The sequence below is a fragment of the Dermacentor variabilis genome, chromosome 5 (genome assembly GCF_050947875.1).
Source record: "Dermacentor variabilis isolate Ectoservices chromosome 5, ASM5094787v1, whole genome shotgun sequence".
NCBI lineage: Eukaryota > Metazoa > Arthropoda > Arachnida > Ixodida > Ixodidae > Dermacentor > Dermacentor variabilis.
The window spans coordinates 4,853,552-4,879,849 of NC_134572.1; the positions used below are offsets into that span (position 1 = coordinate 4,853,552).

The 26,298-nt window shown below is 49.5% G+C and overlaps 1 protein-coding gene across 1 annotated transcript in view; it reads left to right on the forward strand.

The window, feature by feature from the left end:
• Positions 1-26,298, forward strand: part of nsl1 (non-specific lethal 1) — a 198,869-nt gene that overhangs the window by 121,684 nt on the left and 50,887 nt on the right. The window contains exon 3 of the mRNA XM_075691598.1: positions 26,058-26,145. Coding sequence (XP_075547713.1) covers positions 26,058-26,145 — 88 coding nt within the window. The remainder of the gene's footprint in view (positions 1-26,057; positions 26,146-26,298) is intronic.

The window sequence follows — 26,298 nt, forward strand, 5'->3', positions numbered from 1 at the left end:
GGAAATTGTTTTGAAAGACCTACAAGATTACACGATCCCCTACTTCGATGATGTGGCCATCTTTTCTAACAGCTGGAACGATCAAATAGAGCACTTAAGGAAGGTGCTGGCACGTCTACGAGACGCGGGTCTCACGGTAAATGCCGAAAAGTGCAACTTCGGGTGTTCGCAAATTACCTACCTAGGTCATGTCGTAGGACAAGGAACGCGGCGGCCCTCCGAACTAAAGATAGGGCTTATCAGTAACTTTCCTGAACCGCGAACTAAGACGGATGTCAGAGCCTTTCTAGGGGCTCGTGTGATATTACCAGCGGTACATTCCAAATTTCTCACAGGTGGCAAGCCCCCTGGCAGACACCCTCCGAAAGGGAGAGCCCGAAAAAGTTCGATGGAGTGAGGCCAGAGAAACCGCATTACAGCACCTGAAAAAGGTTCTGAGCTCGGGACCAGTGCAGTGCGACGATAGTGACGGAGGTTTGGGAGTCGTCCTCAGCCAGGTGGGCGAAGACGCGGAGGAGTATCCGTTACTGTATGCTAGCCACGTGCAGAGAGTAGGCGCACAGCGCTTCCGAAAAAGAATGCGCCTGCTTAGTTTGGGCGGCCCAGAAATTGTCTTATCTGTACTTTCGATGCCGACCACTGCCTGACCTGGCTCAGACGCACGTCCCCTACGGACGGGCGCTTGCTCAGATGGAGTCGAATTCTCCAGGAATATAACTTCACCGTCCGTTACAAAAAGGGCAAGTTAAATGGGAATGTGGATGGTTTGAGCCGGTGGTTTCGGTAAACCGACGTATTACCTTCCCTCCTTTGACTAACGAGGTAGGAAGTATTATGGGCTGGAAGTCATACTTGTAGCTTCAAAACATTGCTTGTGTATAATTATACAAGTTGTTTTCAGTAATTGTTTTAACTTTCTCCCGTTTCTTTTGCGACGACAATATCACTCTGGCCTTGTCGGCATTCGAGGAGATATGGAAAGCTGTTTAGAAAGGTGGTTGGAGCTGCTTTATCAAAATTGGGGGAACAAAAAAGAAAGGTTCATCTTGACATAGTAATAGCCTGGCGAGTCAGGGATGAAGGGCCTGCGCTTGCAAGTGGTGCAGCGCTATGTTTCGTTTGTTTTACGTACGTTCTCCAGGGCCTGGGATCCCGATATTCATCACACGAGGCTTGTCACCAGTACACTACATGTTCCATCGGCGTCCCTCATGGCCAGCGAATTGACTTCACCGGCCGTTCCGAACTACTGGGGCTAGGAGGAGCGGTTAGATACGGACTCTTTTCCTGTCATCACTTGAGTTTCCCGACCACATCCAATCGCCGTCGCGTTCGAATTAAGGTGCGCAGAAGCGCGTCTGACACGTTCCCGGACTTGTCAGACAAGTTGGCGACCCCCACCTCGGTCGCCGCACGTCGAGCTATTGTCTCCACGCCCTTCTTGGCTCTTCCCGAAAGTGCAACGGGAGCCTGGCACGGTTCCAGGTAATCTTCGTCCCGAGCAAAGCTGTTTTGCAGCTCTAAAAGGTCGTTCGAAGAACAATCCGTCTCCTCAAGCTGAGCGCTTTCAGACCAAGAGGCAACCCCAATAAAACGCCGGTGACAAGTCACCCGTCCGACAGGGCAGACCTTGGAGCGTCCCCGTTGGCCGAATATGACGGCACTTGCACGGGCGCCTACCAATGGAGGAAAATGACACCTGAGCGGGCTCGACGATTGGCCGAAAATGACGTGACCCCGAGACACCGAAGGGGGTTAAAAGCGAGAGACAGGGAGCAGAGACAGGCATTCCTTCAGTCATTCATCTTTTTCGTTCTTCTTGCCACGGGCCGCAGCGTCCGATTTGCTGCCGGCCGTCAGTGACATTATGACTTAATTACTTTGTGTTATTACTGTAAATAATGTAAATGAACCTTCAGTTTCATCTCAAAATCCTCCTCAACGTCGGCCAACTCTCGCACTCAACGGCAAGATCCAATAAGGGACAAGGAAGGATAGTGGGAAGGAATATGTGGGAGACAGTGCCACAGAATATGTTGGGAGTTATGGTAACCTCCACAGAAAGGGCAAACAGGTGGAGCTTAAAGCGCGGAGAAGGAAAAACTGAGTTGGAGAGGGCAAAGAGTTGCACTGGACCTGCCGCAGTAGAACGCCATGCGCACGCGGGCAGCGGAAAAAGGCGCGCCTGAGGAGACGATAGGGCTGTACGGTCTGTAGTGTACAGTTGGTTCCGGGATGTCGGGAGTCGTACATAAAGCTTCACACGTTAGCTGGTTATCCCGTTCATTCTCCGACAAGACAGGGAATTTACGCAACCTCCACCGGTGTGTTATGTGTTATGAGAGAGGTAAGGGGAGCGGGAAGCGTTCCCTGCAGAACTTGCGACAAGTGGTCCGTGGAATCGATGCAGCGTTTCTTTTTCTTCTTTTCTTCGTTTTTATTTGGGGGGGGGGGGTAGGCCTTCAATAAAGCGGCAGGAATGTAGTCGCCCGTAGACGCGGACTGAGTTGGACCGCTAACATGGAGGGAGGAAAAAGTTGGGAGAGAGCATTGCGTCACGCAGTCAGCCTTGGCGAGCGAACGCTCCGTGAAGCCCATACATTTGCCTAGTGTTGGCCCTACATGCAACCTCTTGCGTCGAGATCACGGAGCAAGCATCGCGGTTTGTTGGGACGTTTGGTTTCCAGTAGCTACGCGACATGCGAGTTCTTCGGTGCGTGTTCGTTCGGCTGCCTGGCCGCAGCTGCAGAGCGGGCACCGTAAAATCAACCGCGCACTTTGACGTGCCCTCACGTGTTGGGCCACCAGGTTTGGTTTCAGTCGCGTTGCGCGATGCCTCCTCCTAAAGGCGGAACCGCATGGCGCGATTTCAGGCGCGATTGACGCGCGGATGGTGGGACGCGCGCGTCATTTTGACGCGTGCCCAGCATGATCCGCCACGAAATCGCGCCGCCGCGTGCTGCTGCTCGGAGTAGAAAAAAACGCGTCGCGCGACGCGTCCACCAATCAGAGTTCAGGTAAGTCACGTGGCATTTGGTCACGTGGCATTTTGGTTCTTTTTTTGCCACCAGATGGCCTTGCTCTCTGCGCATCTCGACGGAACCTCCTCGGCGGAACTTTTTTTTTTTTCTCGGCAGAACTGGCGCGCGCGTCAAGGAAAACATGTGCTACCGTGATTTCGTTCGCGCATCGTGTTCACCTAAAATGAACAAAGCAACCTTCAACGAGGCCCTAATAACTGAAGTGGAAAAGCGTCGCGTCTCATCGCTAATACTGGCAAGACAATTTGCTAATAATATTACCAGTGTATGGTGTTAGCTCTCTTCTCACCAAGCAGGCCGCACCCACATGTACCTCCTGACCCGCATTTTTTCTTGCTTCAGTATCAGCATCCACCTTAATAGTAGCAATCGCCTCTTCTGCTCGGTAGTAAGCGGGCGACCCTCCTTTTTATATGTGAAGTTGTAAACAAGCAGCGGCTTCTCAGCATGCGGAAGGTACATAGTCGCAGTTTCGCACACAATATTGCTGCTTGAAATTAAGCTTGATAAATACACTTCGGAAAGAAATGTCGCTGTCTAGTTACACTCAGATTATTCTTATTGTAGTGTTCTGTAAGTTTAAGGGCATATTATATATGCGGTAACAGAGACAATACAGGTCTTTGGGAGTTATGTTGTCTGGCAACCCGGAAAACGCGGCGCGAAAGCGCCGCTCCTTTTTTTCGTACGGGTGCTCGCGCGTCGGCGGCAACGCGGGCGTTTGCCGCCCGTCGCGTTTTTCGCTCGCGAAAAACGCGCCATGCAGTTCCAGCTTAACGCTTTCCTTCCGCCATGACCGCAAAATACTCCACTACCATCTTTGCCACCCGCATGGTTGTCCTGCCGGCCAGCCATCTTTCCTACAGAATTGCTCAGTCATAAAACAAGTTGTACCCAAGTTTTCTCATTGCAATAAATGTGCGTCATCAAGAGCACAGTTTCTTTAATAGTGCAATCCTTTCTAACATGTGTATGGCTATTTTCCTAACCATTAGACAGATACAGAGGGCCAAAGTATCGCCATATCGCAGATTTGCGTGATGATTGCGTGGCGTGTGGCGTGAGACAAATTTTGGGTGAAGTCCCTCATAAAACCTCTCATGTTAAAAAAGAAGAGTAGTGATCGCGTAATTTCGATATTTACGTTCTCTTTCGATAGAGGTTATAAAACCACGTTTTTTCGCTACTTGGTCACCGTATTTCCGGGACGATACGCTACATTTGCCTCTAAGTGCAATTTTCCAGAAAAATAGCTGTCACAGGAGCCTAACTGAGCTAAAACGTAAGCCAAGATTGTTAAAATTTTACTCGCGACTTGATTATGACAGAGAAAGACGGTGACACATACTGTCATCTAGGCGCGCTGCAGATTTTAACGCGTCAGTGATAAGAAGCGTCTCGTAGAAAATCCGGTGTCGGCGCCGGAACAGTTGTCCGCGAGCGAGAATTTCCGCCACGCCTTGCCATATGACATGCGGTATATGCGGGTTATATTGCCACCCCTTTCTATCACTAATGTTGCTCATACCTTGTAGTCTTACGTTCTTTACAAATTTATTCTTCGGAATTTTTGAGAATGACAGCCCACAGACTAATTTCATGTAACAAAGCACCGACAGCGCATGCCTTTATGTTAAATCTTCTAAGACTAAATATTAAAAGTGCGAAATAAATCTGCGGGATCGGCCCACGCAGGAGGTCGCGTTTCTTTGTGCGTAGCCCCTTCAGTCACGGTGTACACGTTTGTGGACGCTGCTTTTTTTTTTTTCATTTCTGCGCAGTTGTGGCAACGAATACACCACAAAAAGTAGGCTTAGGGTGAATTGAATGTTCTGCCTACCGCAAGTACCTTCATTTTGCTTCTGAGGGAAGTCTGTCACTACCGAAAATCACTTAGAATGTTTTCTTTTTCTTTCTAGTAATGTTTGCAATAAGTAATTAACTTGTACAGTTAATTCGCTCTAGTGATGACGAAACGTATCATTACTGAGTGCACAATAATTAGATAATTAATCCGTCTGTATTTATGGTGGCTCATCACGAAATGCGGAAATAGTCATTCTACCACCTTGACTTGCTCTCTTAATGGAGTCTGCAGCACCTTAGCATATATGTGTGTAAATTTCATGCATTTATCAACAATCGATCCTAATTCGTGACTGAAGGGGGTAGCGTTCCCCGCCAGTGTTTCCCGGAAAAGATTATGGTTCCAAAAGCTGCAGTTGCCGGGAAGCGTGAGAAGCGGTCCAGGGATCTTTGAATGCTATCGCGTTCCGCTCTTCAAGGCGAAGCTTAAGCATCCTCCAAATTTTTTAATCATAAGTTCGAACCAACTGGCTCGTCAACATGCTATAGCCAAAAGAGTTCATCTGCTTTCAATGACGCTTAACAGATGGAACAAATCCTAGTCTTTGTGTTCACAAGAAACGTCGACCAGTGTGAATATAGGAACTGCTGAAGCAAAATAGGTTGAGCAAGCCTTTTGAGAAAGCCTTGCCAAAGCTTGTACTGTAATGCGACGTAACGAATTTTACGATATTTTTGCATTTCGATTTTGCCTGCAAGTAATCTCCGCCTTTGAGTATCCAGCTCAATGACTGGAATTATGTGATGTGCCTCAAGCGATATTAAAGTTAAGTAAACCCCCCCCCCCCCAAGAAGAAAGAAAAAAAAACGAAAGAGAAAGAAAGAAAAAACAACACACCCGGTATAATTATGCTCGCTAAAGCCGGCTTCGGTATGACGACGACGGCGGCATTCTTCAAGCGCGACCGAGGGCGGCGCAGGCGCAGCAGCGCCGGGCCGTCGACCTCGTTTTCCTCCTCCCTTCCGGGGGGGAAATCTTCCCGAAACCGGGCCTCCAGAAGCGGGTCCCGATCGATGCGAAACCCAGACGCGGGATCGCAGAAGGTAGATGCACACCGCCAGGTACGTGTGGCCGAGCGCACCCCCGGCATGAACCGGTCACGAGCACGGGTCTCTTCACTGCCCGAGGGTGGGTCACACGTAAGCTGGTGATGCTGGTGCAATCTTGCTGAAAATTGCACCAGTAAACAAAGAAAACGTTTATCTTAGGAAAGGGGGACATTCGAAATCTCTTTTCCAAACTAGTTGAGCATTAGCCAGTGGTGCGACCGATACGGCTGTTCCTTTCGATAGTTGACTATTCGAAAGTGTATTCGACAGGAAGGTGGCTCCAGCCACCTTCATGTCGTTTTGTCTGTCTGCCTCCTGATTTTTTCCCTTTTTCAAGTTTGCTGGCATTCTCATAGTTTAACCCTGTACCGACTAGCCCAACAAGCCACTCTTGCAATTCCATTTAACAGCCCCTAGAGCTCCTTGAAAATAGATGAGCCCCTTGAAAACAGGTTTGGGGTGACTTTTGAACATTCAAAGTAACAAACTCCGTGTAAGGGTTATGCCACAGATACTCTACACGGGAAAAAGTCCTAGATATTTTCCTTATTGGATGTCGCTAAGCAATGTAGTGTGGCATGTTCTTAGCTGCCAACGATAAGCTTTTCTAAATTGTCATTGTTATCGTGGAGCTAGGTTAAACCAGGCCAAGCGAACAGGCCGTACCACTATTTTTGTTGTTTTGCTGGTGCGTTCACACTGCAGCAATTAAGGTTCCATTTTGAAGCCCTAGGCTCTAGAAATGCCTCGCGAAAAGTGTTTGAGCCGTTTGGCATGAATAAGGCGGTTATCTTTCGCTGAAGCCGGGCACATTACAATGGGAAAGTCGACAGTGAAAAGCCACCTGAAGAATTGCAGCTAAGAAGGAAATTCACTAGTTTCCAGTGTTTGTGCATGAGTACACGTTCGACGATGTCACGTGGTCAATTCAGATGGGTGGCGAACCTTCTGGCTAAGAGCGATCCATGATAACCAGTCGGCAACGACACGACGGCGTCACTGAAATGGCTGTTCATAGCGCTTGCGATGAATGCTCAGTGCTGATGAAAGCGCAAAATTTCTGCTAGGAATTATTAGTTCTTTGCTCTAGTTGCGCAGATTATTCTCATGGTGTCATGTACCTGTTCGAGATCTCGCCTGAATTTAACAGGTCAGCAGTGACATTTCCTTTCAATTCGCTGCGGTCGCCCCGTGGCTATTGTGCTCCACTCGACGTCGCGTGCTCCGTCCCGGCGGCGACAGTTCGATGGGAGTGAGACGCGCTCGTGGTTTAGGTGCACGTCCAAGAACTCCAGTTGGCTAAGGCTAATCCACAGTACCCCTGTACGGCGTGCCTCGTAATCGTAACGTTGTTTTGGCACTTTAAAGGGACACTAAAGGTTACTATTAAGTCAACGTGGACTGTTGAAATACCACCCCAGAAACCTCGAAACGCTTGTTTCGTGCCAAGGAGAGACTTGTTTTCAGAGAAAATGCGTTCTGAAGCGTCCGCGTGCCTCTAGCGCAGTTCAAATCGCCCGCCCTCCGATCGAGGAGTACTGACATCATGGTCTCATAGTGACGTTGCGCCGTCGGGGAGTAAAACGGCGTCCGCAGACGGCGCTACGGCTTTTCTGCGCAAAACGCAAACGCGCGGCCAGAAACAGAGCCGACAGCAGAGCGAAAGCGGGAGTATGGTGGCTAGCGGAAGGAGAAACGCGCGACCATAAGCTGGTACTTCATTATATCACGCAAACTTCGACGCTCGTCGCAATGGACCCTGACAACGACAGATTGGCTCGCGATGCTGGGCTCAACTTCAGCGGTTTCAGCACTGACGAGCGCGACCTGCTGCTGAGTGCTGACGCTGCCGGCGTCGTTGCGTACTACGACTGCGGCCTCGACACCGGCTCTCCGGAGCGGGAAAGCAACGAGGGCTTCCCACGACATCACATGGACGTGGCATTCTCGCTGCTTGTTCCAAATGATTGTTTCGCGAGCCAGCAGAACCCGCACAGCACGACGCGATAACGAAACTACTGAAACTCCAAAGCGTGCGCGGCGCAGAGTCGAGCGAAAACGAAACCTTTCGACCACCCATACTAAAGGGTAACGTCAAAATGTTATTTTTTCTTAGAATCGAATAGACGTAGTCAAGTAGCATTTTCTTCCGGCTTATAATCGAATGAAATGATATTTTTAATACGAGTAGTTGAGTATTAGTAACACAAATTATGAGGAGTGCTTTCGTCATCGGGCTAGTACCGCAATGTCGCTGGGGGGTCTCAAATAGTGTCATGCATTTACCTCAATTTCTCGGTTACTAAAGCTCTGTTCGCGATTATATTGACGCCTTAGACGTTCTAGAACATTGCTTTACCACCTTAACTTGACTTTCTGGTAACCTTTAGTGTCCCTTTAAGCCCTGGCATCTATTTCGTTTTACACTGATACTGCAGGCATCGCTGCTCTCATTAGTTTATTGCGTTAGCATTCTTGAGGTACTTGACGAACTTTTCGGGCGTTGTCTGTCTGTCTGTCTGTCTGTCTGTCTGTCTGTCTGTCTGTCTGTCTGTCTGTCTGTCTGTCTGTCTGTCTGTCTGTGTCTGTGTCTGTCTGTGTCTGTCTGTGTCTGTCTGTCTGTCTTTGTTTGTTTGTGTTTGTTTTCCCGCCTACCTGGTCAGTCCGTTGTCGAATGGGTAGTGCATCGGGCTGCCGTGCTGACGGAATATGGTCGGTGCGAAATCAACCGTTGTACCAGCTTGCGTCACTGAGTCTGTAACAATGTGTGCACATATGTGCCGCTCTCCAACGAACCTTTTTCATGCCGACACCGGCCGCTGTCGATGCGGGACTACCAGCACCAGGCGGGCACCGGTGTTCAGTGGAACTCCTTTGCGCCGACTTCGAGCACTGGCTGTGTGCCGCTCGGTCTGTGTGCTCGTCTTGTGTGTGTCATCTCTTTGATGCCAGCTTCGGTGACTGGCTATGCGCCAGTAGCTGTGTGCCGCTCTACGATGACGAAAATATCCTTTAAATTACTTCGACGCTGGGTGGAGTCACACACACGTCACAGCAGGTGCACTTCAGCGAGGTGCGCCACGAATCCACACAGCATGTGCCGCTCTTCAGTGAACATCCTGGCAAGTTAGGTCACTGAGCAAAACTACTCGTCTTCCGCGCTTAAAATAAATCATTTGCTGTTTAACAAGTAGTTAAAACAATGCATTTATCGAATCCATTTTAAAGTTGGGCGAGACGACGAGACAGGGAAGGTATACAAAATGCTTCATTCATCGTTTAAGATGCTTGCCTCTCGGTTTTGAGTAGCATTATATTGATATCTTTTTTTTTAGTTTTGGGTGTTTGCAAGCTTATTTTCAAGAATGTGATAAGTTTTTTTTTCGTTCATTTTCTTCTGACTTTTTTTTCCGAGCCTGCAATCTCGCGAGTGCGTTCCGTGCTCCGCCATGGAGCCCAGCGTCACGCGATCCTTTGTTGCCGAACGCCGAGGAGCCTCAGCAAGAACAACAAGCGCGGTCACGTGCTCAACAGCGGTTGGCGTAACAGGGCGCTTGAAGGCAGCGTGGAGGACACCGGCAAGTTTCTCGCCGTGATGCTCGGTGTCGGCGAAAGGACCGCGTTCCGGGTGAGGGAGGGAGGAAGTCAGAGCTTCGTGTTTTTCGGGTAGCAAACTGTCGACGCCGTCGCGAAAGCGCCCACGAAACGCGGAGAAGACGCAGCACGAATTTTGACAGCTTCGCATTGTGCGCTGACATCATGCGTGTACGATTTATTTCGCCGCAACAAGATACCGACAGTCGAGACGATAACTAAAGAGTTCTCGAAGCGTATGGATGTACCATCACTGAAAGGGTGTACTAGTTGTGCGTCGCCTGCTTGCCGAGGTCGCCTTCAAGCACGCGAAGGAGCCACAGCTTGCTGCTTATCGACAGGAATGACATCCCTGAATGGAAGAATCGCTACGTTCGTGGCGTGGAGCGCTACTGGGCGGAAGGGCGAAAGGTATTCCTTCTTGCACGAGGCTTTGGGCAACGACGGGAGCGCAGTCGGTCGATCGTGTCGACAGGCACCGTGGTACAGAAGCGCGGACGCCAGTATGCTCGAGCAGATGCCTGTGGACGGGATATGTGAAATGACCTTTCGAGAAAGGCCGGCGCCTGATCATGACGCACATCGGCAGCGTTCAGGATGGCTTCGTCGACGCCTGCTTGGATGTATACAGGCTACTATCACGAAGAAATGGACGGCATTCGCTTCGTGGGATGGTTCAATGACGTTCTGCAGAAGTTGCCAGCTGGTAGCGTCGTTGTTATGAACAGTGCACCCTATCATACCCAGCGAGAAGAGAAATTTCCGACGACGGCCTGGAAGAAGGAAAATGTACAGGAGTGGCTCAAAAGCAAGAACATCGCCTACAGCGAAAGGATGGTTAAAAGGTAAAGAAGAACCTGGGGCACTTCGCCGACCAAATAAATATTTAAAAGAAAGGAAGACGTTTCGGCTCCCACACGGGAGCCTTGTTCACAGGTAAAATAAACAAAGGTGCCCGAGCAGCTCGCTTAAATAGTCTTGAGCAAGTGACGCAGGCAGCGCGCATACACTGACGGCAGATTGCCATCGCTCCTGTTCAGCGTGTGTGTGGCGAGGTCTGAATCGTGAGCGACTCAAGGCAAAGGCGTCGAGATAGCCCTATTTCCCTGGCAAGGACACGTGCCTTCCCCAAGTCGATTGCGTGGCCGCTTGAAGCGGCATGCTCAGCCAAAGCACTGGATTTCACATTTTCTTTTTTGACGTCATAATTGTGCTGTTTAAGACGCCTTTCAAAGTCACCAGTTTCGCCAATGTACACGTAGTCGCAATCCGCGCATGGGACAACGTACACAACACCTGGGAATTTCTCTTGGTATATCGTCCTTAACATTGACGAGTGATTGTCGTAGATTCTAGTTTGGAATGTGTGCCACTTGAACATTGTATGAACGCAGAATACGGCTTAGAGCTTCACTTGTGGACGGGATATATGGTATTCCGGCGCGCTTTTGACTAGAGGCAGCATAGGGTAACTGCGGACGTGCCATTTGTCGTTCGACAGCATTCAAGAAAGGACACGGGTAACCACAGGCTGTTAGTTCTCGCCGTACCACGCTTGCGTCGGCTGCGTAGTCTTCTTGTCTCGTGCAGATTTTCTCCGCGCGTTGTAGAAGCGTCGAAACCACTGCCCTTTTGTGAGAAGCAGCTTGCAACGAGCAGAAATGCAAGTAGCGTCCTGTGTGAGTTGGCTTTCTGAAAACTGAGAACGACAAAGTAGTGTCAAAGTAGTGACAAAGTGTCGTGATTTGGGAGTTGAGGCGGACGAACAGATGAAAGAGCCAGCTATCATAAAGGCGATTCAAGATAGTGGCAATGATGATGAAAGCATTAAGATTGCTTGGGAGGTGATACAAGAACCACGGGAGCGTGAGCGTCGTGAACGTAAGCGTGAGAGTCACGAACGTAAGCAAAAGTACGAGAAAGAGAAGGCAACATTGATAAAACAGATACAATATTGGGCGCCAGTTAAAGGAACAAAGACAACGCCTGTCTGAAAATTCTGTAGGCAGTACAGAGCAAAAGAATGAGGAAGTATCTGGCGGATTTTTACAAAAAGTCGACGAGAAAAGTAGTGCCTGTGAGATTAGCGGCCCATTCATACGCGAACGGGAAGGGCTAGCTGCTAACGATGCCTTAGTGGCAACAGAGGCCGTTAAAGGCCAGAGTGAGAGCGACGAGGTGCTGTGCCAACAGAGGACTGTAGAGACAGCTAGGCCAGCTGCGAACAAATTGGCTTAGTTACCGCGCGTGTGCGTCGCATCTCATGGTGTCGAGGTCGTTAGCGAGGTACAGGGTACTGTTGACCCGACAGACACGAGCACCCATGTCGAGTCAGATCTGCGTGCCGAAGTGAAGTGCCAGCTGGTCGATGCAGTTGAGGGCAGCTCTCAGGATTGCGAGCTGCGTAGCTCACGAGAGAACAACTGCATTGTTCAGGGATCGGTGCGGCTCTCCGCCAGTCTAGGTAGCCATGAGAGGAATGATTTACTATAGTTAAGGATCATTCAGACTGTGCGGGTAAGAGAGCGATCCGGGCCGACGATATGTGTAACGGCCAGCACGAGGCGCGAGAGAGCGACATGAAAGCGAATTCAAAGAGAAAGCGCCGTAAAGATCAGAATGCGGTGGCTAATGTAGCGAAGCCAAAGACGGCGACAGGCGCGAAAAGGCAGGGCGCGGAGAAAAGAAAGGTGCGGTCGTCACTGACGACGTGTGCGCATCAAGCACGTTCGAGCCACCGGTCAAAGAGAGACCGAGAAGCATGTTCTGCACGGACGCGGACAAAGGGCACGGGGCAGTTAAATTCCTCGTCGTTCCGTCGTTCTTTTCGAAGCTCAGCGTGTAGGGCGAGGGAGCGCAATGTGGCAAGACGAAACGAGATGACGGGGAGTAGCGACGCGCTCAATAGAGTTCGTGATGAAAGAGGGGCGCCAGGACGCAAATTGGCAGGAGACTGTAACGTCTTGGAGGAGCTGATGGTATATCAGCCCTTTTGTTGTTCCTCGGTAGCCAGAGTAGCTTTTGAACCGCGACCACCTCGAGTACGGCTCAAAGTATGAGTCAGACGTAAACGTTTGGCACGGGAGGCCAAGAGAGCTTCCGTAGAAGGAAAACGCGTTGGGGTTTTTCTTTTTTTTTTTTGAGCATTTGAAAATTTTCGCGAATTGAGACTAGTTTCTTTCAGTATGTAAGGTATGAGCCTTGTGTTTTGTTCGAGAAGCTCTGAGATTGGAAAGACGCGTTTTATGTAAACATTAAGTCCCGTGAGCTGTTCATTAATGAGTAGAGAGGCTCCTTTTTTGTGTGTGTGTGTGTGTGTGTGAGTAACCTGAGTGTCAAGGTTATCGGTGAGAGGCCTATCGTAACGCGCGTGTGTATTAGTTAACCTTCCTTATGCGTTTTCTTATTTTCTAAGGTTAACCGCGTAGGTTTTCAGTAAGTGCATCATTTGCACTGAGAAGCGTTTTTAGTTCCATTAGCGCGTGTCCTGTGTGGACGGAAGGAAGCAGATTTATGACTGGGTTGCTCGTGTGTGTTGAGGGCAGCCGTGTTTCTTTAGTGAGCGTGCGTAGAACTAGTAATTAGGAGACGCATATTTTAAAGAGGGTTTTGCGGAGTGCGTAAGTTACGCAAATTAAGTTCTCGTTTAAGGTACGTGGCCTGTATGGACTAGAGAAAGACACGTGAGTAGGCGTAATGAAAAGTTTGCCTACGACGCAAGTACGCGTTCTGATTAGTGACCACAAGGCTAGCGCGCTTGTGATTACGTACTTGTGAAGATGGCCAGACTGTTCAGTGGCTACAGTACGCGAGATAAGTACGCCACCGCGCTAGGGTGAGAACAGGTTGTTCGCGAAATTAGGCCAATTAAGTTATGTTCGGCTGTTTTCATTTGTTGTTTGCAACGACAACGGCCCTTTGTTTTGCAACAACAATGTCACTCTGGTCTTGTCGGCATTCGGGGAGAAATGGATAGCGGTGTGGAAAGGTGGTTGGAACTGCTTTGTCAAAATTGGGGAAATAAAAGATCAGGGTTCATTTTGACTCAGTATAGCCTGGCGAGTCAGGGGTGAAGAGCCTGCGCTTACACGTGGTGCAGCGCTGTGTTTTTTTTTTGTTTGACGTACGTTCTCCAGGGCCCAAGATACCGAAGTTCGTTAAGCGAGGCTCGACACCAGTACCCTGCAGATTCTTTCAGCGTTCCTCATGGCCAGCGAATTGATTTCACCGGCCATACTGAACTTCCGGGGCGAGGACGAGGTGTTAGATACGGGGCCTTTTCCTGAGCCTCCTTCGAGTTCAGCAGACCACATCGAATCGCGCCACAGCTAATTAAGAAGCGCAGAAACACGGATACCACATTCCCAAGGCGGGGCACGTGCAAACAAGTTGGCGGCCCCCACCTCGTGTGCCGCAGGTGGAGCTATTCACTGCTTGACTCTTCCCCAAAGTGAAGTGAGAGCCTGGCACTGTTCCAGGTAACTTGGGTCCAAGAGGCAAGACGGGTGTAATGCACCGTGAAGCCCTGGCAGCAATCCTCCCCCTCGTCCGCCTTTGTCACGGTAGTTGCAGACCGGGAAGGCAAGACCGCAGAGAGAAGTAAGCACTCGGACAATTGGGGACCAAGGAGCGACCCTCTCCTCCGGGTGTGACACAATCGCATGGGCGCCTACCATTGGCCGAAAATGACGACACCTGAGCGGGCTCGCGGATTGGCCGAAAATGGTGTCACCTGAGCGGGCTCGCCGATTGGCCGAACGTGACGTGACTTCGAGACACTGATGGGCTTAAAATACACAGACCGGGAGCAGCAAAGGAGCATTCCTTGATTCATCTCTTTCGAGCTTCTTGCCACGGGCCGCAGCGTCCGAGTTGCTGCCGGCCTGTAATGACTCTATGACTGTTAATTTCTTGGTCGTCTCACTGTAAATAATGTAAATAAACCTCCAGTTTTCATCCCAAAGACCTCCTCAACTCTTACACTAAGAACGCGCATTTTTTTTTATCCTTGTTGTCTTCATGAGGATGAAGTAGCCTGTGCAGCTTATAATTGAAATGAAATGCGCGAAATAACCTTGGTCCAAGGCAAACTTTGAAGACGTGTGTTTTTGCTCTCGTGGTATAAATCCAGAGAAATGACGGGGAATGCGGGAGATGGAAATTCAAGACGATGAGAAAAACGTGAACAAGGTGAATGTAGGAGCTGCTGCATTCATCTTGTTCACGTTTTGCTCTCGTGGTATACGCTCCTGACAGTGGAGTTTCCCCGCGACGGCCGCGCCACCTGTAGCGTCGAAAGCGCAACTCTGGCACTGATGCAACTTCAGTCAACGGCGTAGAACCCAGCTGGTGTACGTGTTGTTGTTATGACCGCGTGTGATTCGAAACGCCTGAACCACGTGCGCCACCGTCCTGCAAGTAAACGTTCTCATACCGCTGTTTTACGATGGCAAATTTGCAAGATAATGAAAACTGCCCAGGAAAGAAAGAACGTGCGGACGGCGGTTCTGCTGCTTCAAACACTGTAGCGGCCGCGCAGGACTGGCTGCTCTCCGACTCTACAGGTTTTCTGGCCGGCCGTGGTTTTGTGCTCGCGCTTCCTTCCTGGAGGATCGCACTAGAAAATATTGTAGTCAGTAGACTGAAGTTTTTGGTCGAGAAAGAGTCTTGCCGAGAGGCCGACCTAATTTTTATTTTTTGTAAATTCTCCATATTGACACGTGTACTTGTCTTTATCGGGCGACATGTTTTGCCGCCTAAGAAATGTTATCGCACAGCGCGGGATGCGCCTGCATGTATCCGAAGTTTCTGGAAAGTTATCGATGCTTCTATCCGCTGTCTGTTGTCGCCAAACCTTGTGTTATCTGATTTCATCGCGTGACTCGAATTTTGTAGAACTTTGTGGAAGGCATGCGGGTCCCAACGATTAGTGTGGAACATTCGATGACTGCTGTATAAAAGCCGACGCACTTGACCCGCTGATCAGATTTCCGACGATCGCCGACCGTGTACGCCGATACAGAAATCCATACTGACGCCAGTAGCCAAGGCCTCGGTGCTGTTCTAGTCCAGAGGAGAAACGGAGTCGAACAAGTGATAGCTTACGCTAGCCGGTCGCTGTCAAAAGCGGAAAGCAACTATTCTACGACCGAAAAGGAATGCCTCGCCATCGTTTTGGCTACAGCTAAATTTCGCCCTTATCTTTATGGCAGGCCATTCAAAGTCGTCAGTGACCATCACGCGTTGTGTTGGCTAGCAAATATAAAGGATCCTTCAGGACGACTGGCGCGGTGGAGCCTCAGACTACAAGAATATGACATCACTGTAACCTACAAGTCCGGACGAAAACACTCCGATGCCGATTGCTTATCACGCGCCCCCATTGACCCGCCGCCGCAAGACGACGAGAACGACGACGCCTTCCTTTGAATGATAAGTGCGGAAGGCTTCGCTGAACAGCAACGGGCAGACCCGGAGCTAAAAGGCCTCGTCGAATATTTGGAAGGGCACACCGACGTTGTCCCGAGGGCATTTAAGCGCGGATTATCTTCCTTCACGCTTCAAAACAATCTACTCGTGAAGAAGAACTTCTCACCAGTCCGCGCCAACTACCTTCTTGTTGTCCCGTCAGGACTTCGTCCAGAAGTATTGCACGCCCTACATGACGATCCGACCGCTGGACACCTCGGATTTTCCCGGACACTATCGAGGATACAAGAAAAGTATTATTGGCCGCGCCTGACCGCCGACGTCGTCCGTTACGTCAGAGCATGCCGAGACTGTCAGCGACGCAAGACACCGCCGACAAGGCCAGCCGGATTACTACAGCCAATCGAGCCTCCTTGCCGACCATTCCAGCAGATCGGGATGGACTTGCTGGGACCCTTTCCGACGTCAACAACCGGAAATAAGTGGATCGTCGTGGCGACGGACTACCTCACCCGCTTCGCTGAAACTAAAGCACTGCCGAAAGGTAGCGCAGCCGAAGTGGCGAAATTCTTTGTCGAAAACATCCTGCTGTGACATGGCGCCCCGGAAGTCCTCATCACTGACAGAGGAACGGCCTTTACAGCGGAACTCACCCAAGCCATTCTGAAATACAGTCAGATAAGGCACAGGAGGACAACGGCCTACCATCCGCAGACGAATGGTCTTACGGAGCGGCTGAATAAGGCCCTCGCCGACATGCTAGCGATGTACGTCGACGTCGAACACAAGACCTGGGATGCCGTCCTGCCGTACGTAACATTCGCTTACAACACGGCGGTGCAAGAAACAAGAGATCACGCCGTTCAAGCTGGTCTACGGCAGGAACCCGACGACGACGCTCGACGCCATGCTGCCGCACGTCACTGACGAGGAGAACCTTGACGTCACTACCTATCTCCAGCGCGCCGAAGAAGCCCGACAGCTCGCCCGCCTGCGAATAAAGAACCAGCAGAGGACCGACAGCCGACACTACAACCTCCGACGAAGCTTCGTCGAGTACCAACCCGGTGACCGTGTTTGGGTTTGGACCCCTGTACGCCGACGAGGACTGAGCGAGAAGCTTTTGCGTCGCTATTTCGGACCGTACAAGATCATCCGACGTATTGGCGCACTGGACTATGAGGTCGTGCCAGACGGCATTTCGCTATCACAGCGGCGCCGCTCACGACCTGAAATAGTCCCCGTTGTGCGACTCAAGCCGTACTACCAGCGTTAATGAACTTTGGGGCTTCGCGTAACTGACCTTTGGACTTTGTTTCTTTTCGTTGTTTTGTTACTTATGTTTAATAAGTGTCCTTTTGTGTTTCGCTCTCCTGTATTTGTAGCATCGGGTCGATGCTTTTTAAGAGGGAGGTATTGACACGTGTACTTGTCTTTATCGGGCATGTTTTGCCGCCTAAGAAATGTTATCGCACAGCGCGGGACGCGCCTGCATGTATCCGAAGTTTCTGGAAAGTTACCGATGCTTCTATCCGCCGAACCTTGTGTTATCTGATTTCATCGCGTGACTCGAATATTGTAGAACTTTGTGGAAGGCATGCGGGTCCCAACGATTAGTGTGGAACATTCGATGACTGCTGTATAAAAGCCGATGCACTTGACCCGCTGATCAGATTTCCGACGATCGCCGACCGTGTTCGCCGCTATCGTTGTGCTGTAAGTAGCCTGTTGTGGGCACAGGTTCGCCCAATAAAAGCTAGTTTTGTATTCCACCGTATTGCTGCTTTCTTCACCGTCACTACCACGTGACAATATCATTTAGAGCTATTTATTTTGCTGTACGAAGCGTACTGCGTGGTGGCTGCAGGTGTTCTGGCTTGCATGAGTTGCTGAGCGCTTCACGTTGTGCGGCTCTGCTTGGGTTCAGGCTGCCGGATACGGTCACCCTAGTCATGGCTGCCGGAGCGGCCCAAGGTCGTGCAGGTTCCTCGGCAGTTGCAAACAAAGTTCTGCGGTTGCTTGGCAGAGCATAGCAGTCTAATACAATGTTTGTGCAAGTTGTTTAAAAGAGCCTTTTCGTAATTCGAAAAGATATGGCGCCTATCGGCCGTGGCGGCCGCATTTCGATGAGGCCGAAATGCGAAAACACCCGTGTACTTAGATTTAGGTGCACGTTAAAGAACCCCAGATGGTGAAATTTCCGGATTCATCCACTACGGCGTGCCTCATAATCAGAAAGTGGTTTTTGCACGTTAAACCCCATAACTTAAATGGCGCCTATCGTTCGTGGCCAATGAGACTTCGCAAGCGTGTCAGAACAACACCACGGAAAAACACGTTTTGTCTACGGTAACTCAAATGGTTGGCCTAGAACGCCTACGCCTAACCCTCAAGAAGCTCATCCGTGCCTGCTCACTCAATTGAACTGCTTGATCAAAGCATAATATGATAGTTGCGTTTTCTCACGTCCAGAGATACGCTGTAGTTGTGTATGCCTTGCTGGGAGTGACACTTCGCCAGCAGTCACACCGGCGACTTCTTTCACGCTGTGAACGTGCCCGGCAGCATAGAGCTTTTGCCCTTTACGACGAATGGCAGAGCGTATCCGACCGTCTAATTTTGAGATTGGTTGGAAACCACACAGCAAAACTTGCGCCATTTGTTCGTTTCAAAACAAGCATGGGCATTCGATTACGCTGGCAGATGCGCGTGGGCAGCCTGAGTACCGTGGTCCATCAGTTTCAGTTTTGACGGAAGGTGCCGCAAGTGGCGCTGACGATCGCTGCTCGGTCGCGCCGCCTGGGCAGTGGGCGTCTTCGATTTTCGGAGTTCCGGCAGCCAGCTAGTTCTGGTTCTGACAGGAAGTCACATGCGCTGGGATCCCAAGACAACTGGAACCTGCCCGAAGTTTGCAAAATCGAACGCCGGTACAGCTGGCCAAATGTAAACGTGCTACCAGCATGGCAGCGCCCGTCGAGGCCGGCGCGCGCTCGGCGTAGACGGCCCATTTATGCGTTGCCAGCTTGGAAAATATATTGTTGCTTTCAGGGATACCATCAGTTTCGCGCGATTTCGCGCGACTCGGCGCAGGACGCGTACTCGGCCAACCTCGCTTAATTGCGCAGCGCAACAGATGGCCTCCGACGCGGCGGATGACAAGACGCGAAATCGTGATTGTACACTTGAAAGCGGTAGCTGGAGGATCCCTGCTCGCAGCGATCACGTCGACCACCGGCGACATTGATGAGTTGGCGTTGTGTCATCACAAGACATGAAAAAGCAGGTTATCGGGTACGTCTAGCTCATACGCATAAAATTTCGCGCCGACCTGCTTGGGCTTCGACTTCATAAAGTTTGGTGTGGCTGATGGTGCTTCTCATTTAAGGAGCTGGGGCCGCGGCTGGCGCATGAAAATGCACGTCGCCTGTGACGAGCGAAACGTTTCACACGAAAAACAACATTGGTCGCAATCATGAGAGCAATAAGCCAATGTACGTGTGTCTAAATGTACCGAGTGCAATCAGCGTATTCTTAGATCAACGGCCTGCAGTTCGAACACATATCGGTTTCGAGCTGCCACAGCATACGACGGAGAGACGGAGCGAACACGGGCTAGCTGCAAAGCCTTCGCTAACTGCAGAGAAAGGAGATATACATACGTGAGATATGTGAAAAGGAACGCCACCAGAGAAAGACGAACCTAAAATGTACCGCAATGTGTGAATGAGCGTCTACAACTTGAGTGGAACACGATGCAGATAACATGCACGCATAAGAGCGCGGCGCGCTGTTCACCGCCGCGAAGAAGCAATCACCTGGGGACACGCACACAAAAGCTTCAAACGGTTCACCACGGCTTGTATCACACCGCTTCGCGATGCGGAACGGTGCGTTAGCACCTAAAAATATAACGCTAGAAGTAAGGAAATCCGAAGATGACCGTAGACAGTTAGCTAAGCGAGGTAAATTTAAGTCCTCAAGCGCCCGCGTTGCAATCCGTGAAGTCCCCGTAAATATGGCGGCGAGCGCCCATCGCCTCTTTTCGTCGTCTGCTAGCCAGAGAACTTCCAGAGAGCAGCCAGACCAAAATCGTCCTGGCAGGTTCTGGCAGCCCGCGGGTAGCCAGAACCGTCCAGCGCGAGCAAAACGAACGCCCGGCGGAAGTGCGTCGCGCGGTGGGCGGAGCAACCCGAGAAAAACGAAGGCGCTCTGGCTGGCTCTGGCAGCCCGCGGGTAGCCAGAAGTGGAAAATCGAAGAAGCCCAGTGTCAGGAGCGTATAGGGATTTATGAAAGCAGCGGCCGTAGTTTATAATGGCCCATTCTTGATTATGCTCGCCCTACGTCATTAGCTCGGACGTCGCTGCGACGAATAAGAACAGGAACTGAAATGGAAACATTGCAAAACGAGGGCCCAGTTCGCCCCCTGCAGCGGTTCAATTCCTCCGTATCAATCTGAGGAGGTCGCAACTACACCGTAGTCGCAACTTCCACGCCTGCGCCGTCCGGGTTTGGCTGCGCTGAATCTGTTTGGGCGGTCGCTGGCTCTCTGGCTAAGTCTTCGGAGCACGTTTCGTGTTCAAAGATCACAAAGCGCCCGCTTTAACGGCGACGGTGCCGCCATCTGATGGCTGGACCGCGAGGAGCCTGGCGCCGCCCTTTGAATGGCGGGGAGTGGCGGGGAGCGATAAATGGCGGGAGGAAAAGCGCGCGTGCCGAGCCATCGTCAGGTTCCGTTGGAGGTCATGAGAAAGCGGAGGCGGCTGAGAGCGACGCTGTTCCGCCGAGCGGACGGCACCCCCGTTCCTTTCTCGCCCCTCTCTAGTCTACTCTTCTCGCACTCTCCCTTCTCCCTCCGTCTGCTCGGGCATGTGTGCGCATGCTGTGTTGTAGTGGGCATTCGGCGCAGAATTGTTTATTTTCGCCACAACGGGATTGCAAACGCTCCTGTGAGGCGCACATGTTCAGTGCGCCACGAGGACTCACCCAGCCCTTCTCCGCACTCTTGCCCCAACCATTCCTATTGGGAAGACAGGTTGTGGGGCGTGTTCAGATAAGGGCAGTCACAGGGGGTCCCGACGATCTCTTATTTTAATAAAAGTTTTGTGACATAACGAGATACTGACGTACATCGCAACCGAGTTTATTTTTCAGCGCACGCCTCTGTTCCAGCACGAAAAAGAAAAGGAAAAAGAAATCCTAACAGAGACGAGGTTTAAAATGCCGCCTACGCAAGAGCACGGTGTTCCGACTTTGAGAAAGTGTTAAACAGTTAATACAATTTTCTATGCCTTCATACTTACGTTTACCTGATTAACAGAGCTTTGTTTATCTGAAAGAAATAAAGTCAATGTTTTGTAAAGTGAACGACACCAGAAATAGCCAAACTAGCTTTTGTACAGAAGGCTGTAAGATAGGCATTACTTTAGCTCGTTAATGTGTCTTATAATGGAGTTTCACTCGGGATATTTATGTGCATGCATTGCTGCATGCCAAACGCGCAGCAAAGTGACAGTCGTTCTTATGTACCATTCTTTCTAATTACGGGAGCAAAGTTCAAGACATGGTGACACATCAAAAGCTTGGGTGTCACGTGGAAATTAAGAAAAAAAAAATAATCTCTGATTTTGCTCAAATTTCCCCCGTATTATACCCTTCATTGGTTATCTGTTATATGCAAAAACATGTTGCATCATTTTGTTCCTTGTTCAAAAGAAAGCAATGAACAGTGATGTGCAGCTGCGATATTGGACACCCCATGCTGTCACTTCTATAGAATGTCGGGCCATGTAAGCGTCAGGTTTTATGGCCTTTGTTGTTTTTTTATAATAAGCAACCTGCAGCACTACAGGAAGAACACAGGTGTCCTTCTAGTTAAAAAAAAAGATGCGAAGGCTAACTACCTCCATCACCCTTGCTCAGTTTGTGACTTTCTCCTGCTGCACGAAATATTGCAACTTCAACTTCCTGCTGCGGTGACTGTATTGCAATGGGAACGAAAGCAAAACGCTCCAGTACTTAGATTTTAGATTTCGGTGCATGATGAAAGAGGGCAGGTGGTAAAAATTGACCCAGAGCTCTCTCCATGATGGCATTTGAGTGGGGCGCACGTAGCTGAGCCCAGGCAGGGTTCACGTATAGCAATTGTTCTGTGGTGCTACTGTGACTTGTTTATGCTTGCCTTTCTTTAAAGGCTTATGGCATATAGCTACATGTTTTGTGGATACATGGTTGGGTCAAGTTTCTATGCAGTAATAAGAGGGGCAGGGGAATCACAATCGTCTGCATGCATGTTATCAACTCATTGTCAAGTGTTTGACGAAAACTCAGCTGGAGAGGAAACATGCTGGTGCAAAAAATGGGCTCTCACCAAGGATAAAAGAAATAAAAATAACAACATGAGGCTTCGGGCCCCATACAGGTCCGTTGATCACAATGGAGATGCAAGCATAGGCGCGCATGACTATGGGTGAGGTGGCGCAGCATGTAGGTATATATCTTAGGAAGATTAATCCCCGTCCTGTTTGTCGTTCATTCAATTGATTGAATGTAATACGATTCTAAAAGCAAACAGGCAGATAAATGTTTCTCCGTTGCGATGATAGCTGCTGAGTCCCAGTCAATGCAGTGTCCGGTTAGTTTGTGATGTTCCGCCAAGGGTTTCACCGCTGTGTGGCCTTTGGCAACGTCATTTTTGTGCTGCTAATTCAGCTAAGCCCCGCCGTGACACGGTGAAAGACTATACTGTGGGAAAGAGTGAGGCCCTTGCAAGGATATTCAAAGGCTGTGGTGTTCAAATTGCCCACGTGCCTTCCCGAAAACTTGGCTAACAGCTGGTCCTTGCAAGAGACTCTTTGGAGTGCACAGACTACCTGGGAGTAATCCACAAGATACCGTGCGAGGAGTGTGACGTGTTGTGCATCGGCAAGCTCGGAAATTTTAGACGGCATTTGAAGCAACGCAAAAAGGATGTCACCAAGGACCACACAGCTGCAAACGCCTTGGCAGAACATCGCAAACTAACTGGACACTGCATTGACTGGGACTTGGCAGCAATCATCGCAACCAAGGAACATTTACCTGCCCGTTTGCATTTAGAATTGTACTACAATAGATCAATTGACCCAACAATAAACAGGACGGGTGGTAATCCTCCCGAGAGATACACCTGACGCATAAATAGCCAGGCACCCTTGCTTGCATCTCCATTGTGATCAAGAGACCTGTACGGGGTTCAAAATGTCATTATTTAATCTCTTTTATTGTTGGTGAGTGTACGTTTTTTGCCCCAGTATATTATCATCTTGCAACTCATGAGTTCATTCACGCAATGGAGCACCAATGAAGCCATCTCCTTTCTGCGTTTTACCCATGCAGAATGGTGCATTAGTGGCCTATTAGCTGCGAGAAATTGGAGCAGTGCCTTTTCGTGAGTGATGTCATGACCAGGACGCTGTTCACTTTGATCGGCACCTCAAAGTGGTGGTTCTAGAAGGTACTGCTCCAGCTCGTTCGCTTTGTGAATACTAGGAGTACATGCAAGCTTCCTGAACTATGTTTTGGTGGATTTCTACTGTCAAGCCTGAAGTGCAGTTTGACTTTTCTCAAAGCCATGCGACTCATGAAAAATTGAGGCTTAGATATGGAAGCTATGTAGAGTAAAGGTGCCTACTGCTCTTGCAATGCAGGGGTGTGCCCTGTATGACGATAAATTTAGTTGAAAACTATTGTGTTAAAAGTGTGTACAATGGGGCCACACTTTGCTGAAAGTGTCAAGATTCCCTGTATTACTTACTTATGGCGTACACCACATTTTACACAGAACAGCAACCTTGCATTTGGTGTGAACGCTGTACATGCATATATATAAGATGGATACTCCCTGCAAACTTCCTATTGAGCTTCTGTTGGTCTGATATTTGTTCTAGTCAAATGTAGGCACTATAACAATGCACTAATGGAAGAGCTAAACATACCTTTTCTAATAATGACTTGTTACAGCGGTCACAATTGTCCGCAACAGCCACTGGCAAAAGCATTATTCAGGGCGTGTCATGTATAGTATATGTTTCATGAGCAATTGGCACCAGCAGAATGTCGATTTGTTTTTGTTCAGTCCTCATGCTACTGCCAGAAGTTTCAGTCAACAAATCCAAAAATTAGGTGTTTTACTATGTATTGTGGTGGTGGCAAAGCAAGTTATAACAGGCTAAAATCAAGGTAAACATTGTGTAGTGAGAACTTGTTACACGCTTGTTGCACCGCAGCAAATAATTCTTTGGTCTCATATTCAGATGTTCGATCCTATCTTTAACATTTATGCTTTGACTCTCCACCTAAACTGCCACTCCAGGGTCTAAAGCTGCTCATGAAAAGTTTGAAACGTGGTGGATGAAGCTCCATTGGCCAGCACTGTAAGCATTGCCTTTAAAGGGCCCCTCACCAGGTCTGGCCATTTTGAGCTGACAAGCGCAGAGAATACAATGCGCGCCAACGATCGTGTCTGCAAAGTATTACATCGCTAGGCCCCACACAAAGGTCTGAAATTTCAAACTGGACGCCGTTTTCCCTTCTCCTCGCGGGCCGGTGCGCTTCAAGCCGGACGGTGTCGTACTCTCGTCCCTGCACCTACGTGCTCGTATCCGCAGTGTGACGTCGCTCGTGGTGACACATGACTTCGAAAATTATTCAAGACAACATCTGTTATCTGTGCGATCTGTTGCTTGAATTGACGAATTAAGTTTAGAGAAACAATAAAACACACAAATGGAATGTCTGCATGTTTTTTTGTTTTACTTCGCACCAAAGCAAGAGAGGTGTACTTCCGCTTCGTCTGCTTGTTCCCACGGTTGTGCGGTCACGTGCGCAGGTACCAAAACTATGCCATTTTCTACCGTGTTCGAGTGCGTGATCATGCACTGCAATCTGCTTGTTCTGCCTCAGTATTCATGGAGTACTGAATTATACCGCTATTCATGTTTCCTTGTGCATAGCACGCAAAATCGTGCCTGCGCGAACGAGACAACAGCTGGCACGCGACGCCGGCAGTGGAAATGCATAGCGCCGGGAAAGAAAGAAAAGAGGAAAAAATACGAAGGCGGGCCCTGTGACGTGTGTGTTGCGCGATCGTCGAGGTTCTGTATGGGAGAACGCAGGGAAGGAATTTCGCTTGCAGAAGCCAGGTGGGGTGAGTGGAGAGAGCGTCTTGCTTCGCAGTGGAGCCCGCCTGCTGAAATCATGGGTTCGTGGCGCTCAAATATTTCTATCTCGGCTATTAATGAGCCGATTTGAAAAATTTTTGTGGCAGAACGCTCCCTAGAGGACACGTAACAACTTCCAGCATATAGCCAAAATTTGTTATGGAGCCTGGTGAGGGGCCCTTTAAGAAACAGATTTTTGAGCCGTTTTTATAAATTTTAACACATCAAAACAATCGAAAAGGTTATTTGAAAGTACAATCAGAAATGTAATAGCGTACAAAGCTAGAGTGAACAAACGGAAACACTGGACTCTAGCACTTCGCAGACGCAAGCACTGACCATGATGTCACGCGAATGGAGCTTGAAACACCCCTATAGGCTGCGCTGGAGGCTAATAGGCCATTCTAGCAATTGCCACCTCAGTGCAGCCGTAATCGTGCACAAATACCTCTTCAGAAGCACTGGCAAGGTGTTGTACGTGCAGCACACACGTGCATAAGACACAAAACATGATGCACACACAGCACTGTGTGTTATTCTTTCTTGTGCACTGTATGTAGAAGATCGTGCGTCTCTTGCCTTTCATACCTGCTTGTAAAGGCCTACAGTGCATGTGTTCTTCAAGGCTTGGTCTACAAAGTATATGCTTTAGTGTCTCCAAGTAAAAAACCGAGGAGGTAGTGCTGTCACTGTATTTTGTCCCTTTCTGCTTGTGTGAACATCAATACTGGCAGTCTCGGGTTAGCTTACACTGCTTGTTTGATATGCGAGCCACAGTGAGAACTGGAACCACTGAGTTCCACAGATTGGCATCATTTTGATGGAACTGATGAATGGTCCACCTAACTGGCTTCTTTTACTTTCTGGCTCTGTTTACAGACATACCCCTGAAGCTGCACTTCGAAATGCTGCTACGGACTGGAGAGCTTCAAAAGCTTGCCCTGAAAGCATCTGCAACATTAAGGAAGTATGTGTGGATCTCTGAATAAAAAAAAAAAACTTTTAGGATGAACAGAAAGTATCTTGTTAGGAATCTAGTTTTGTGAAAGGGTCGCCGAACTGTGCAGCTTGTCAGGAAATATCTACATAGTTCAGCTTCAAGGCAGTTTACTGTACATGG